This window comes from Bacillus rossius, chromosome 18 (genome assembly GCF_032445375.1).
Source record: "Bacillus rossius redtenbacheri isolate Brsri chromosome 18, Brsri_v3, whole genome shotgun sequence".
Taxonomy (NCBI): Eukaryota; Metazoa; Arthropoda; class Insecta; order Phasmatodea; family Bacillidae; genus Bacillus; species Bacillus rossius.
Genome location: NC_086345.1, coordinates 26,764,129 through 26,780,613, shown reverse-complemented (window position 1 = coordinate 26,780,613; position 16,485 = coordinate 26,764,129). Strand labels below are relative to the sequence as shown.

Here is a 16,485-nt window from a genome sequence, read left to right as displayed (position 1 = left end):
AGTTAGTTTCAATTGCAATTGTTTCATTAGCTTTCGACCCATTGTTATAAAAAAACTTACGGATATCAAGAATTTTAACTTGTCTGTTATTGAAAACCAGATGTAAAAATAATAACAATAATATATTTATCCATCAAAATTACCTTACCTTATGGGGGTATACTAATTTGATACACTAGGTAAATGTAAATAAGTATTGTATGAAGAAAATTAAACTTTCATGGTGTAGGTTTATAACAGATCATTTTTAAAATACCAGAAATATAAATATTTTTTACAAAAACACTAATTAGTAGCTTTGTAGTTGCAAAATTGATACTAAATTCACACTCGAGTACTAAATTAAGTAAGTTCAGAAAAAAATTGTTTTTAAATTTTGGTACCATATTAATAAAATAATACAGCTTTCAAACAATTAGGAAGTTTATTTACATAATATACTGTTTAGAAAATATACTGCCTTTTAGATAGTGCAAATTCTGTAAATATACAATGTTCACAAAAAAAATTAGAGTGACACACTTGTTATAGATTTTCTGGAAAATCAAATTGGAGGTGAAACGCAAAATTTTAGGTTCTCAAAGAATCACGCATAAGCCAGATAAATCCGTAGAAATACATATTAAATTATATATACCATTAAGTCATGAATTGTGTAAAAAAAAAAATGTTTCAGACGTAGGTACCTAAAATAACGAAACTAAAGTTGAAATATTACGGATACATCATTTCAGTTCACACACATTTTAAACGAGCACATAAAAGGCATGGCAAGAAAAGCAATGATAAATGTGACACGAAATTTCGTCACTAAATGCGCTTTAGTGACAGGTTTGCCTCAAGCAAGCCTTTGACTAGTTAAAAAAAAACACACGTACTTAATGTCATTGCATGACGGTTCGTGGGTCCAAAACAAAAAAAGACCAGTTCATGACACTTCGTCACAGAAGCTGGTGCAGGTATAAGTCACAACAACGAAAATTCTTAACACCACTCTCTCATCTATCTAAAGCTGTAAACACCACGACACGACAAGTTTGAAGTAAATGACATAACGCGACAACCAAATAACGCATTCCTATTGAACATGCGGATTTTTTTTCATGCGACAAACAAACAATAAAGTATTCTATAAATTTTTTTCTTGTTATTAAAACCACGAAGAAACATACGTCAGAAATCATTGTTGACAAATATATTTTTTCAACAATTTTTTTAAACAATTAATAGAATATATTTAATTAAATTTTGACATCCATCGGACAAATATATTTTGGGTGAAATACCTTCAAATATATCACATGTAAATTTAGTAAACAATTCCTACCTTAAAGATTACACTTATGATGCGATGGGACCAGAAAACTTTAATCGGAATGTCTGTCGCGCACGCAATTTTTTTTTTGGTGATGTCACAGATTAGTCGATTGATTAGCGGAATGATTATATTCGCGTATCGTCCTGTCGCGCTTTTGATTTTCCAGCATGTGACAAGTAACAAGTGTAGTGACACACAAACAAGGATGTAATCGACGCACCAGAATGTCGTCACGGTTTGTGACCGTATCTGACAGTTGTAACGACATCAGCTCGTCGTATCAAGATTTTTGTAGCACCATAGGAACATCCACATACTGTGACGTCATTGCACTTGTAGCTACACAACAGCTAAAACTCTTGCAGCACCAGAATGCCGTCCACGCCATTGTCGTCACTGACAGTAGTTGTTGAATCACCAGAATACAATCGTGGCCACAGCCTTAGTTGTAGCACCAGAGGGTCACCACATTACTATTGTAGCTACAGCACGAGGCCGTCGTAGCAAAACCCTGTATTTGTTTAGAACCAGAGGTTCCTCCAGGTTATTGTCGACACTGGCGGTAGAAGAACTGCCAGCTCTTGCAGCACCAGAGGCTGCTCCAGGTTATTGTCGACACTGACGGTAGAAGAACTGCCAGCTCTTGTAGCACCAGAGGCTGCTCAGGTTATTGTAAACACTGGCGGTAGAGGAACTGCCAGCTCTTGCAGCACAAGAGGCTCCTCCAGGTTATTGTCGACACTGGCGGTAGGAGAACTGCCAGCTCTTGTAGCACCAGAGGCTGCTCCAGGTTATTGTCGACACTGGCGGTAGAAGAACTGCCAGCTCTTGTAGCACCAGAGGCTGCTCCAGGTTATTGTAAACACTAGCGGTAGAAGAACTGCCAGCTCTTGCAGCACCAGAGGCTCCTCCAGGTTATTGTCGACACTGGCGGTAGGAGAACTGCCAGCTCTTGTAGCACCAGAGGCTGCTCCAGGTTATTGTCGACACTGGCGGTAGAAGAACTGCCAGCTCTTGCAGCACCAGAGGCTCCTCCAGGTTATTGTCGACACTGGCGGTAGAAGAACTGCCAGCTCTTGTAGCACCAGAGGCTCCTCCAGGTTATTGTCGACACTGGCGGGTAGAAGAACTGCCAGCTCTTGCAGCACCAGAGGCTCCTCCAGGTTATTGTAAACACTGGCGGTAGAAGAACTGCCAGCTCTTGCAGCACAAGAGGCTGCTCCAGGTTATTGTAAACACTAGCGGTAGAAGAACTGCCAGCTCTTGCAGCACCAGAGGCTCCTCCAGGTTATTGTCGACACTGGCGGTAGAAGAACTGCCATCTCTTGCAGCACCAGAGGCTCCTCCAGGTTATTGTCGACACTGGCGGTAGAAGATACTGCCAGCTCTTGCAGCACCAGAGGCTCCTCCAGGTTATTGTCGACACTGGCGGTAGAAGAACTGCCAGCTCTTGCAGCACCAGAGGCTCCTCCAGGTTATTGTCGACACTGGCGGTAGAAGAACTGCCAGCTCTTGCAGTACCAGAGGCTCCTCCAGGTTATTGTCGACACTGGCGGTAGAAGAACTGCCATCTCTTGCAGCACCAGAGGCTCCTCCAGGTTATTGTCGACACTGGCGGTAGAAGAACTGCCATCTCTTGCAGTAACAGAGGCTCCTCCAGGTTATTGTCGACACTGGCGGTAGAAGAACTGCCATCTCTTGCAGCACCAGAGGCTCCTCCAGGTTATTGTCGACACTGGCGGTAGAAGAACTGCCATCTCTTGCAGTACCAGAGGCTCCTCCAGGTTATTGTCGACACTGGCGGTAGAAGAACTGCCATCTCTTGCAGCACCAGAGGCTCCTCCAGGTTATTGTCGACACTGGCGGTAGAAGAACTGCCATCTCTTGCAGCACCAGAGGCTCCTCCAGGTTATTGTCGACACTGGCGGTAGAAGAACTGCCATCTCTTGCAGCACCAGAGGCTCCTCCAGGTTATTGTCGACACTGGCGGTAGAAGAACTGCCATCTCTTGCAGCACCAGAGGCTCCTCCAGGTTATTGTCGACACTGGCGGTAGAAGAACTGCCATCTCTTGCAGCACCAGAGGCTCCTCCAGGTTATTGTCGACACTGGCGGTAGAAGAACTGCCATCTCTTGCAGTACCAGAGGCTCCTCCAGGTTATTGTCGACACTGGCGGTAGAAGAACTGCCATCTCTTGCAGCACCAGAGGCTCCTCCAGGTTATTGTCGACACTGGCGGTAGAAGAACTGCCATCTCTTGCAGTACCAGAGGCTCCTCCAGGTTATTGTCGACACTGGCGGTAGAAGAACTGCCATCTCTTGCAGCACCAGAGGCTCCTCCAGGTTATTGTCGACACTGGCGGTAGAAGAACTGCCATCTCTTGCAGCACCAGAGGCTCCTCCAGGTTATTGTCGACACTGGCGGTAGAAGAACTGCCATCTCTTGCAGCACCAGAGGCTCCTCCAGGTTATTGTCGACACTGGCGGTAGAAGAACTGCCAGCTCTTGCAGCACCAGAGGCTCCTCCAGGTTATTGTCGACACTGGCGGTAGAAGAACTGCCATCTCTTGCAGCACCAGAGGCTCCTCCAGGTTATTGTCGACACTGGCGGTAGAAGAACTGCCATCTCTTGCAGCACCAGAGGCTCCTCCAGGTTATTGTCGACACTGGCGGTAGAAGAACTGCCAGCTCTTGCAGCACCAGAGGCTCCTCCAGGTTATTGTCGACACTGGCGGTAGAAGAACTGCCATCTCTTGCAGCACCAGAGGCTCCTCCAGGTTATTGTCGACACTGGCGGTAGAAGAACTGCCATCTCTTGCAGCACCAGAGGCTCCTCCAGGTTATTGTCGACACTGGCGGTAGAAGAACTGCCATCTCTTGCAGCACCAGAGGCTCCACCAGGTTATTGTCGACACTGGCGGTAGAAGAACTGCCAGCTCTTGCAGCACCAGAGGCTCCTCCAGGTTATTGTCGACACTGGCGGTAGAAGAACTGCCATCTCTTGCAGCACCAGAGGCTCCTCCAGGTTATTGTCGACACTGGCGGTAGAAGAACTGCCATCTCTTGCAGCACCAGAGGCTCCTCCAGGTTATTGTCGACACTGGCGGTAGAAGAACTGCCATCTCTTGCAGCACCAGAAGCTCCTCCAGGTTATTGTCGACACTGGCGGTAGAAGAACTGCCATCTCTTGCAGCACCAGAGGCTCCTCCAGGTTATTGTCGACACTGGCGGTAGAAGAACTGCCATCTCTTGCAGTACCAGAGGCTCCTCCAGGTTATTGTCGACACTGGCGGTAGAAGAACTGCCATCTCTTGCAGCACCAGAGGCTCCTCCAGGTTATTGTCGACACTGGCGGTAGAAGAACTGCCATCTCTTGCAGCACCAGAGGCTCCTCCAGGTTATTGTCGACACTAGCGGTAGAAGAACTGCCAGCTCTTGCAGCACCAGAGGCTCCTCCAGGTTATTGTCGACACTGGCGGTAGAAGAACTGCCAGCTCTTGCAGTACCAGAGGCTCCTCCAGGTTATTGTCGACACTGGTGGTAGAAGAACTGCCATCTCTTGCAGCACCAGAGGCTCCTCCAGGTTATTGTCGACACTGGCGGTAGAAGAACTGCCATCTCTTGCAGTACCAGAGGCTCCTCCAGGTTATTGTCGACACTGGCGGTAGAAGAACTGCCATCTCTTGCAGCACCAGAGGCTCCTCCAGGTTATTGTCGACACTGGCGGTAGAAGAACTGCCATCTCTTGCAGCACCAGAGGCTCCTCCAGGTTATTGTCGACACTGGCGGTAGAAGAACTGCCAGCTCTTGCAGCACCAGAGGCTCCTCCAGGTTATTGTCGACACTGGCGGTAGAAGAACTGCCATCTCTTGCAGCACCAGAGGCTCCTCCAGGTTATTGTCGACACTGGCGGTAGAAGAACTGCCATCTCTTGCAGCACCAGAGGCTCCTCCAGGTTATTGTCGACACTGGCGGTAGAAGAACTGCCATCTCTTGCAGCACCAGAGGCTCCTCCAGGTTATTGTCGACACTGGCGGTAGAAGAACTGCCAGCTCTTGCAGCACCAGAGGCTCCTCCAGGTTATTGTCGACACTGGCGGTAGAAGAACTGCCATCTCTTGCAGCACCAGAGGCTCCTCCAGGTTATTGTCGACACTGGCGGTAGAAGAACTGCCATCTCTTGCAGCACCAGAGGCTCCTCCAGGTTATTGTCGACACTGGCGGTAGAAGAACTGCCATCTCTTGCAGCACCAGAGGCTCCTCCAGGTTATTGTCGACACTGGCGGTAGAAGAACTGCCAGCTCTTGCAGCACCAGAGGCTCCTCCAGGTTATTGTCGACACTGGCGGTAGAAGAACTGCCATCTCTTGCAGCACCAGAGGCTCCTCCAGGTTATTGTCGACACTGGCGGTAGAAGAACTGCCATCTCTTGCAGCACCAGAGGCTCCTCCAGGTTATTGTCGACACTGGCGGTAGAAGAACTGCCAGCTCTTGCAGCACCAGAGGCTCCTCCAGGTTATTGTCGACACTGGCGGTAGAAGAACTGCCATCTCTTGCAGCACCAGAGGCTCCTCCAGGTTATTGTCGACACTGGCGGTAGAAGAACTGCCATCTCTTGCAGCACCAGAGGCTCCTCCAGGTTATTGTCGACACTGGCGGTAGAAGAACTGCCATCTCTTGCAGCACCAGAGGCTCCTCCAGGTTATTGTCGACACTGGCGGTAGAAGAACTGCCAGCTCTTGCAGCACCAGAGGCTCCTCCAGGTTATTGTCGACACTGGCGGTAGAAGAACTGCCAGCTCTTGCAGCACCAGAGGCTCCTCCAGGTTATTGTCGACACTGGCGGTAGAAGAACTGCCATCTCTTGCAGCACCAGAGGCTCCTCCAGGTTATTGTCGACACTGGCGGTAGAAGAACTGCCATCTCTTGCAGCACCAGAGGCTCCTCCAGGTTATTGTCGACACTGGCGGTAGAAGAACTGCCAGCTCTTGCAGCACCAGAGGCTCCTCCAGGTTATTGTCGACACTGGCGGTAGAAGAACTGCCATCTCTTGCAGCACCAGAGGCTCCTCCAGGTTATTGTCGACACTGGCGGTAGAAGATACTGCCAGCTCTTGCAGCACCAGAGGCTCCTCCAGGTGGTTGTCGACTCTGGCGGTAGGAGAACTGAACCAGAGGCTGCGCGACTCCGGGAGGACGTCATCGCGGCAGCAGCCCCAGCTCCCGCAGCACCGGCTCCACGCGCGCCACCAGCTCGTCGGCGAAGCGCAGCACCAGGGTGTCCTCGACGCGGTGCCTCAGGAAGTTGTCCTCGCAGTCTCGCACGAGCAGCGGCTCGCAGCCCGCCTTGTAGTGGTTGAGCTGCGCCAGCGAGGTGTCCAGCAGGTGGCTGCTACCCACGGCGGGGTCGAGCGCGCCCAGGGCGTAGTGGTTGAAGACGGTCAGCGCGCGCTCCGTCGACACGAAGCTCTTGACGGCCTCTCCGGCGGGGCTGAAGTTGGCGGAGCGCGTGGTGTGTCGCAAGGCGTGGTGGTGCCGCGGGTAGCGGAAGGACTCCCGCGCCGGAGGGAAGCCGTCGAAGAAGTACGCGTTCCGCGCGGAGATCGAGGCGTACGACCGCTCCACGGCCGGGTCCAGCGAGGCTAAGAGCTCGCCCCAGGTCCGGGCGCTCGTCGGCACGATAACCTCGTCCACGTCCAGCGGCACGACGTAGCGGTGCGAGCGCAGGCTGCGGTACAGGCAGTCGTTGTAGGGCACCACCTCGGTGCGGCGTCGCTGCCACACGTGCGCGCGGAGGTAGCGCGACCTGGCGGCCGGGGAGTTGGGCAGCCTGCCGGGCAGTCGCAGCGGGAACTGGGTGACCACGCCGGCGCGCGAGTAGCGGTCCAGCACCGCCTTCACGTTGCGGTGCGCCGAGTACACGTACACGAGGAACGAGTCTGCGCCCAGCAGCATGTTCAGCTCGAACCACTCGACGAGGCGTCGCGAGATGTCCTCGCGAGGGAAGTCCAGGCCCTTGACGCACACGGCGAAGTCCTTGCGGCGGGGCTCCGCCCCCGGGGGCGGTTGGGCGGGCACCGCGAGCATGGACCCGGCGGCGGCGCACGGCCGGCGCACCAGCGCCACCCCGCGGGGGCGGTGCCCCAGGGAGCTGTGTTCCCGCGGGATGGGGCAGCTCAGCAGCACGGGCCGGTAGCTGGCGTCGTCGCGCCACGCCGACAGCCACAGCTCCGCCTGCAGCGCCTCCACGACGAGCGGCCGCCGCCCGAACCACAGCTGGCAGAAGAGCGACGTCGAATTGTCGTAGTCCCGGCCTTCCAGCGCAGCCACCACGCGCACGTAGTGGTGGGCGCCCAGGCGCGAGTCGTAGTGCGCCGAGTAGAGGTGCGTGCCGTGTGTGGTCTGCTGCCAGCCGGGGGCGGCGCGCGGGGGCGGCGGGGGCGGCGCGCAGGGCACGGGCACGCGCTGCTCCATCTGCACGCGGCTCTCCAGCGAGTAGGCCACGATGAGGCGGGGCGAGGCCGGGCCGGGGGGCGGCTCGGGGGCGGCCGGGGGCGGCGGGACCCGCCTCTCCGGGGGCGGCAGCAGCGCCGGCGACAGCCAGGCGGCGGCGGCCAGCAGAGCCAGCAGCACGCGCCGCCACCGCGGCATCGCGACGACTGACTGGCTCGTTTCTCTCTCCTCCGCTCGGCGCGGCCTCCGGCAGCCCGCATCCCCTCCACTTCTCCCTCCCTAGCAGCCTCCACCACCCCTACCTCCCCTGTCACCCCTCTTCTATCTGGACCGGGCGGGCTCGAGGATGCTGCGCTCATCCCGCACGTGTGTTGATCGTCCAGGTTTTTTTTATGGAACCACTTCGGTTTTAAGTGCCATTCCGTGTATATTTATAACGGCGTTTTTTTTTATATTTCTTTCTTCGGCGGTTGAAAATTTTTGTCACCTGTAATAGGTGCGCAAAAATGTTAATTTTGACCTGTAAAATTACGTATGAGACTTTTTTTTTGACATCTCTCGAATTTTTGCCGGTAGAAGATGTGAAAACTAAATATGTAAATGTTAAATAGTAAAAAAAAATTATATAGCAATAGTTGTCGCACTAAAATGGCATTACCTCCATAGCACGGGAAACTGAGTTCTAAAGAGGAAGTTACATAATCAGCATTTAGGTGGTCCTGTTAAAGGAATCTTTGCCTATAATTTTTTTTATATATAATTTCCTCCGGTTGTTTCACAACGAGAACTTTATTAGTATTATAGAATTTAGTTCCTTAAAATCCTTTGCAATAAAAATATTAAATGTTTAATAAATACATAGTCCGAGCCCAAGGTCCAAAATTGTCCACTAATAAGAGCACAGTATTTAGTAACACAGGGCAGTTCCGACTGTTAAGTTCCAACTGATAACTAGAGACCTGAAAAATTCGCGGGTTCATTACGTGCTATGCTAAAATTCAAATAATTATACCTTAGTGCTGCTTCTGCCATTGGTCCACTGTTAATATGGAGGACTGAGGGCCAATTAGAGATCCTCACTCATAGAAGAGTCGAATCACAGGCCACCCAGTCGTGACGACTCACAAGTCAGCAGCCAATGAACAGTTGGCATTTGCCCTAATGTGTAAGGGATATTTGGAGTCTATCCTAAAAGTTATTGAACACGCGAATTTTTCCGGTCTCTAATTATCACGCTCGGCGTTATTTAAAAAGAATTCTACGTTAAAATTTGTGTCCGAGTTCTGTATTATATAAGTGTGTTCGCAACATCGAGAAGGCGCGAATATGCAGGTTACCGAGGTTACATGTTACACATCTCTGGCAATCAAGTAATGAACGACTCACTCACTTTTTTTTTTTTTTTTTTTTTAAGTGCACATTTTACATCGTGTCCACGGGTTTCATTTCCATAACCAGCTTCGAGCTGTTCGCATTTGCTCATATTTACGCTTTTCCGACGGAGCGGTATAGCCGGGCTCAGAAATGCCTCCCCTCCCAGGTAATTGCGGGGGGGGGGGGGGGGGGGGGGTGGAGGGAATTGAAGGGGAGAGAGAGAGATGAATAAATCAAAAGTAGCCCAGTTTTCGCAAATTCAACTGACGTTCCCAGTACCAGGAAGCAAAGTCACGGTGGAATTATGTCACACGGCGCTTTTCGTAAAAAAAAAAAAAAAAAAAAAAACAGTTATACATTTCGCGGTACACTCAGCCAATTAAAAAAAACTAAGATCATTTAAAAAAACAGGTTAAAACTCCAAGTAAAAAAAACATATTCTGACCTTAAAACTTTATCTCACACGTCATGTGTTCAATTCTTCATTTCCTCGACGTAAATATAATTTAAAGACTAACATTGAAAATTTTAATCCCGACACCTCCCTTGAATTTTTTTTTTCCAAATATTTTTCAACAGAAGAACACTAAGTGAAATGTAATAGAATAACAGTTATACTTGCGAGTCATTTACAGATACTATACTACACTAACTGAAATTATGTTTGCAATATTTGATACGGAACAACAATTTCAACGGAGTACAGCATGTTCAAAATTTTGAAATAGCTCTTTTAAAATAATAACGACGAAAAAATGAAAACAGATATCAACTTGGCGTGTAAGAAATGAGCTTAAATAGTATTGCAATCTGTCTTGGTCCTAAAACATTTCGTATAAATTACCATCTCTTAATGGTAATAACAAACAGTAGAAAAAAAATATTAATTTTTTTTGGGGATATTAGTGCACAGAATAAAGTTTCTGTGCTATTACAAAAAATTTCTTTGGAAATAAATTGCCAAGAAACATTTTGTAATACTAAAGAACAAGATATTGTAACTTTGTACAACACAATTGTTATTTTTGCATTTATTAAACACGTTTTTCAAGGTAACACTGAGTATTTCTTCCGTTAATTGGCACATAATTTTATATTTTAATTGGGAATTCATTAAAGTATATTTCTTGAAACCAAGAGAAATATAAATGAATATTAAATAATTGGACTCAACTTTGTTTAATTATCTTATTAATGTGTGCAGTTAATATTGGAAAGCTATTCAGGGAATGGTTTACAAATAACTAGAGACCTGCAAAATTCGCGGTTTCGATGGCCTTCAGGATAGACTGCACATACCCCTGTACACTCGGGCAAATAACGCAAGTTCATCGGCTGCCGACTTGTGAGTCGTCTCAGCTGGTTTGTCTGTGATTCGATCCTTCTTTGGTTGAGGGTTTATAACTGGTTGAGATTCGTCCAGATGAACAGTAAGCCAATAGCAAAATTATCTAAGAGGTATATGTGTTTGAATTCTAGCCTATCACCGAATGAATCCGCGAATTTTGCAGGTCTCTACAAATAACTTTTAACTCTTGGAAGATACTGGGACAACACACAGCATAAATGCCCGGGTAAGAATCCGAACCCAGTATTACTGCGAACATTTTTTTGTAGTGATACAGTTGTCTTCATGTTAATGTACAAAATAAAATAAAATATCTTTAATTTTACATGTCTATTTATGTTCCATTTCCAAAATAATTTATAGTGCCGTCATTTATGATTTTTTTTTCCTAACACTGAGACCAACAGTGGGTATGTGTGATCTAACTTAATTATTACCATAATTTGGGAGGGTAAGTTAATTTCTTCTTCAGATTAACTCGCAGTAGAAATACGGAAATCTCTCGGAATAATTTATTCGCGAGATAGAATGTAAACCTTTATACAATCGCACTGTTTTCTTGATTGGATTGCAGTTGTTTGGACACTCCCCTCTACGACCGTGAGCCAATCACGCCCAGCCAGGAGAGAAGAAAGTTATTAAATAGCACATACAAACAAAAAAATAAATAAAATTCATCCCTAAGAAGTAGAGACCGGAAAAATTCGCGGATTCCTTTCGAGACATGCTGGAATCCAAACTCGTTTAGCTTAATGCTGCGTCAGCGATTGGACCGAAATTTACCTGAATGACTCTGAGCCAATGGCAAACACTCAACAAAAGAAGTATCGAATCATAAGAATCGCACAGTAAACAGGTGTCCCGAGTCGGTAGCCAATGACCAGGTGATAGTTGCCCGAGTACATAGATAATCGTGGAGTCTATGCTAGTGGTCATTGAAACCGCGAATTTTTCCAGTCCCTACTAAGAAGTAATCCAACGGAAAATCAAACTGCAATAGAGCCGAATTATAGCCTGACGTCAGACGCATTCGTGAAATATCCTCTTTTCTTCGCGATACGTATGTATTGTAAAAACCAACTGCTTTTGTTAAGACATGCTAAAAATATATATATAATGCAAAAGTTAAAAAATAATAATTCTTCGTGAAAATTACTAAATGTTTTTTTTACAGGAAACCAACGCACATTCCAGCAAGTGTAACTTTTATTGGAATGGTAATTTAAGAAAATTTGATGAACCGAAAATAAATAATAAATTTCTTTTTTTTTTCTACCTAGTAGTATGCTAAAGAGACGCCGAGCTTTAAAGAAAAATATGAGATGTAAATTTTAATAAATGGTAACTGAATGATCTGACATTCAATTTTAACGACACTTGAATGAACTACGACATTAATGATATTTTTTTTTCACTTAGTAAGGTGGCACTCATTTGATATTCAACACAGTGTTTAGCACCTTTTTGGCCAAGTTTCAACTTGAGTTCCAGTAACGCTTGTATTGGAAAAAGACCAGTTTCTTCCATTTTAGGGGCACTCAGGTTATTTACCATCTGCTGTCTCCGTACATGGACACGAAACAGACTGCGAAAAAGTTGAGCATTTAATGACTTCATCGCGGACTAAGTAAATTAAAGACACGCTAAAAAATCTATTTGGCGCTAATGCGTTCAGAATACAAATGGGGGAAAAAAAAATACGGTTTCTTCTCAAGCCAGATTGGTAGAGACCTGCAAAATTCACGGTTTCGATGGCCTTCAGGATAGACTGCACATACCCCTGTACACTCGGGCAAATAACGCAAGTTCATTGGCTGCCGACTTGTAAGTCGTCTCAGCTGGTTTGTCTGTGATTCTATCCTTCTTTGGTTCAGGGTTTATAACTGGTTGAGATTCGTCCAGATGAACAGTAAGCCAATAGCAAAATTATCTAAGAGGTATATGTGTTTGAATTCTAGCCTATTACCGAATGAATTCGCGAATTTTGCAGGTCTTTACAGATTGGGATTGAAATTAATTTAGATTTACTTTAATGCATCCCTTATCCACTCCCACCATTTTCCAACAAAGGAATAATGTTTTTTTTTTTTTTTTAATTTTGCGAATGTAATGTTGGGAAACTAGTGCCGAAATAATTCCTTGCTTATTTTTTCCAACGAATATAACTGTGGAAATTATGAAATACATTTCTTCGAAATAGAAATACATATTACAAATCTAGAGTTTTATTCAAAGCTTCATGAATCATGATATTTTACAGACTTTACCTTCGAAACAATTAAGTTCCTGTACTTTAACAAAAGATTCCTTTGGAAACGATTTGCCAAGAATACTTTTCGTAGACTACTGTAAGTTTATGTGCTACGTGGACAAAATGAGAATACGTGGGTTTATTCGTCACCGAGGTAAGATATTTACACTTCACTGGCGAATACTGAAATAATATCTCGCTTCTTTTTTGACGTGACGACGTCTAATAAATCGATGAACGCCCGCTGCACGCACGAAAAAGTGTCCCGTAACGCACATTGTCCCGTTACGCTGTGTCCCGTTGCGCTCATTGTACGCTTGCGCCGCATCTATCTCTCTTCCACTCGATTGGAACAACCATCGAGTTGACTTTTTAGAGGCACATTAAACTTGAAAACACTCCCATTCGTTTCCAACTTTTCCTATCATCGTCCTATCCTTAACAGAATAACAGATTGGAATAAGTTAAATAGCAAACATGTATAAAAGTTGTAGTTAAAATAATCTCTTCGTTAAAGTAATAAACATATTTGAATTAATGAGAGCAAATAAAAGTAAATTTATCAATTAAATTGTAGATTTCAATTCACTCCTTCTTTGTATTCATACAAAATAGTGATAATTCAATAAAAAATATTCAATTTTATTCATAAAAGTATGCAATCATTTCGTAATGTTTTGTTATGACGTTTTGACGTTAAACTATCGTCCGTAAACCGACTTTACAGACAACCAATTTTTTTTAACAGCGTAGCCGCAACATCGCACGCACAAAGAAACGTGCGTAATTTGACTGCCGACTTCACAACCACTCAGTGCGTGACCCCACGATCCCAGCGCCAGAAAAAAATTACGCAGATAAAGGTCACGTGTTTCTCTGACATGTCGGAGACCTCTTTTCTTTTTATTTACGATGCCAAATTGCACAATATTTTTGTTCCTGCATCCGTGAAATACCTACTACTCGTATATGACTGTACGGAAGGTTTCGTGGATTATACAATACCTGGCGTAACTCCATCTACGTTATTGGCTGGTGTGCCGAACGCTACTCCTGCTGGTTATAACACGGAAAAATATTCCATTATACACTGTTAAAAATGTCTGCTTTAAAATTTAAGAAGAAAACTGTTCCACTACAGAAATTTAACGTGCGGATTTATTCGGCCGCAAGACAGAATGCAAAACTTCATGCTTTCGCAACGTGTTCATGATTGGGCCACAATTATTCTGACACGCCCCTCTACAACCGTGACCTAAAACTAGAGACCTGCAAATTTCGCGGTTTCGATGGCCAACAGGATAGACTGCACATACCCCTGTACACTCGGGCAAATAATTCAAGTTCATTGGCTGCCGACTTGTAAGTGTCTGTGATTCGATTCTTCTTTGGTTGAGGGTTTATAACTGTTTGAGTTTGTCCATAACAACAGTAAGCCAATAGCAAACAAATCTAAGAGGTAATATGTGTTTGAATTCTAGCCTATCACCGAAATAATCCGCGAATTTTGCAGGTCTCTACTCAGTGGTGCGCGCGCAACCAGTACGCGTCTTCAGTCCCTGTACATCAATGCTGCGCATATGTGAATCGAAAGTGTGTGTATACAGTGTTCAAATTGTGTTTTTGTTCAATTTTTATTTTAAATCGTAAGTATACGATTAGTGTGCAGTAAAAATGAGTATGAAATATTCTCATATATATATATATAGTTTGAATAACGAAGAAAACGGAGTCTTTGTAGCAATATAACCTAAGAATTAAGAACATCATTATTTTTTTAATACCTATAATTACTATGCATTGCGTATTTTATAGTAATTTAGGAGTTATTTTATTAACGTGATAAAAAAAATTGTTGCTCGATGATATTTTTTCCCCGTAAAAATTGCGAAAATCTATTTACTTCTGTCGGCAGTCCTTATGACTGTTTTGATTTTTTTTTACAGCGTTCGCACGTGAGCATGTGTGTGAGACTGTGAAGGCGGGAGTGGCCTTTTTTTCTAATTTTACAACGGACAATATTGTATTCTTCCGCGAGGTTCCAGTAGACAAGCAATCTCGCCTTTGTGGGAAGAAGCAGCGAACAACCTCGCCTTCTGATTGGCTACCGTCCGGTGATAAGTGGACCGGGGAGTTGTTTCACGCGCGATTATTACAACTCGTGACTCAAAACATTACCTACATCCGCATCTGCCGAGTTATATTAGGCTACACACGGCGGAGGCCTACACTGTAAAGTTTGACGTGAAAACGTCTTATAAATTGATGAACGCCGGCTGCACGCACGAAAAATTGTCACGTTCCGCCTGAGCCGAGCGTGCAAGAACCTGCCAACCACCGTGCGAGAAAATCTTCTATAATATCAAACAGGTTAAGGCGGGCTTTTTAACTAATTATTAGAGACCTGCAAAATTCGCGGATTCATTTCGTGTTATGCTAAAATTCAAATAATTATACCTTAGTGCTGATTCTGCCATTGGTCCACTGTTAATCTGGAGGACTGAGCGCCAATTAGAGACCCTCACTCATAGAAGTGTCGAATCACAGGCCACCCATTCGAGACGACTCACAAGTCGGCAGCCAATGAACAGTTGGCATTTGCCCGAGTGTGTAGAGTGAAGTAGAGTCTATCGTGGAGGTCACTGAAACCGCGAATTATGCAGGTGTCTATTTATGACATTCCTAGAATTTTGCAGGTCTCTAATGACATTCCTAAACAAACGCTTATATCAATAGTATTTTTAAACTCTCAAATAATGACTAAGACAGAAGTCGCAAATCTTTTCGGTCTTCACAAATTAAGTGTGAATGAATACTAGCACAAAAAAATATAATCAAATGTTAAGAAAGAAAAAGTTTTGTGAACACGTTCCGGTTGAACGTGGCTAAATGGCTAAATGGCTTGTTCTTGAAGCTTTGGTAATTTGTATGTTAATTCTCGTTTAGTTAATATTCCAGCTAAGCTGTTACCATGTCATCAGCCCCACAAGTCGTCACCTGATTTACGATTTTAATCTCTTGCCCCATCAGGTTTGTGGTACCTTTTTTTGCACGGGTCAGCGAAACAGAATATGTATATCAAAACTAATTATAAATTCATGAAGTCAGGGCAAACAGCCAGAGTGGTATGCACACATATTAAAACTGGACAGCTCATTTCTTAACGAAATAATTTTACGAACACCTAGGTATTTTCTGCTTCCACAAGAAGAGTTATTATTTAGCAAATTTTAAATTACTATTTGGTTTTGGCTTGGTAATCTAATTAAACAATTGATCTTTTAAATTAAAAATTATATTTAATTTCTCCGACAAGTAATCATGAGGATACAACTCGTCTGGAAGTCTTCCCCGCGAAAAGTACATGGATCTATCAGAACGTAGGGCCACGTAATTTACGCGAAAATATTTCCGGAACAGCTGTGCGTTAAAACTTTGTAGCATTGTCTGTGTCTCGTGGTTGGCTGGATTTATTCCAGGTGCGTGTCTACTGTCGGCGCACCAATCACAGCCATCCAGTGCGGAAGGCAAACTCGTCCTGAATGGCCCGGCCAGACAGGGCGATGTCTTCCCTCGCAGACGGCCGCCAATCACAAGGGAACAATGGCATAGCTTGTTGCAGTCTAATAAGCAGTCAGTTTATTTCGCGGAAAATGAACGCCCCCCTACCAATAGGTAGAGACCGGAAAAATTCAAGGGGTTCATTTCGTGATATGCTAGAATTCAAATAATTATACAGTTGTGCT

The 16,485-nt window shown here is 45.2% G+C and overlaps 1 protein-coding gene and 1 long non-coding RNA gene across 2 annotated transcripts in view; both read right to left on the bottom strand.

The window, feature by feature from the left end:
- LOC134541094 (uncharacterized) overlaps positions 1-16,485 on the bottom strand; it is a 79,723-nt gene that overhangs the window by 48,716 nt on the left and 14,522 nt on the right. The window lies entirely within an intron of this gene.
- On the bottom strand, positions 6,455-7,964 carry LOC134541346 (uncharacterized). The gene has a single exon (XM_063384767.1). It carries the CDS (start codon positions 7,962-7,964, stop codon positions 6,513-6,515), a length of 1,452 nt encoding a protein of 483 aa, XP_063240837.1. The 3' UTR covers positions 6,455-6,512.

Excerpts from the sequence above, each read along its gene's own strand:
- LOC134541346 (XM_063384767.1), bottom strand. The coding sequence starts at position 7,964 with ATGCCGCGGTGGCGGCGCGTGCTGCTGGCTCTGCTGGCCGCCGCCGCC.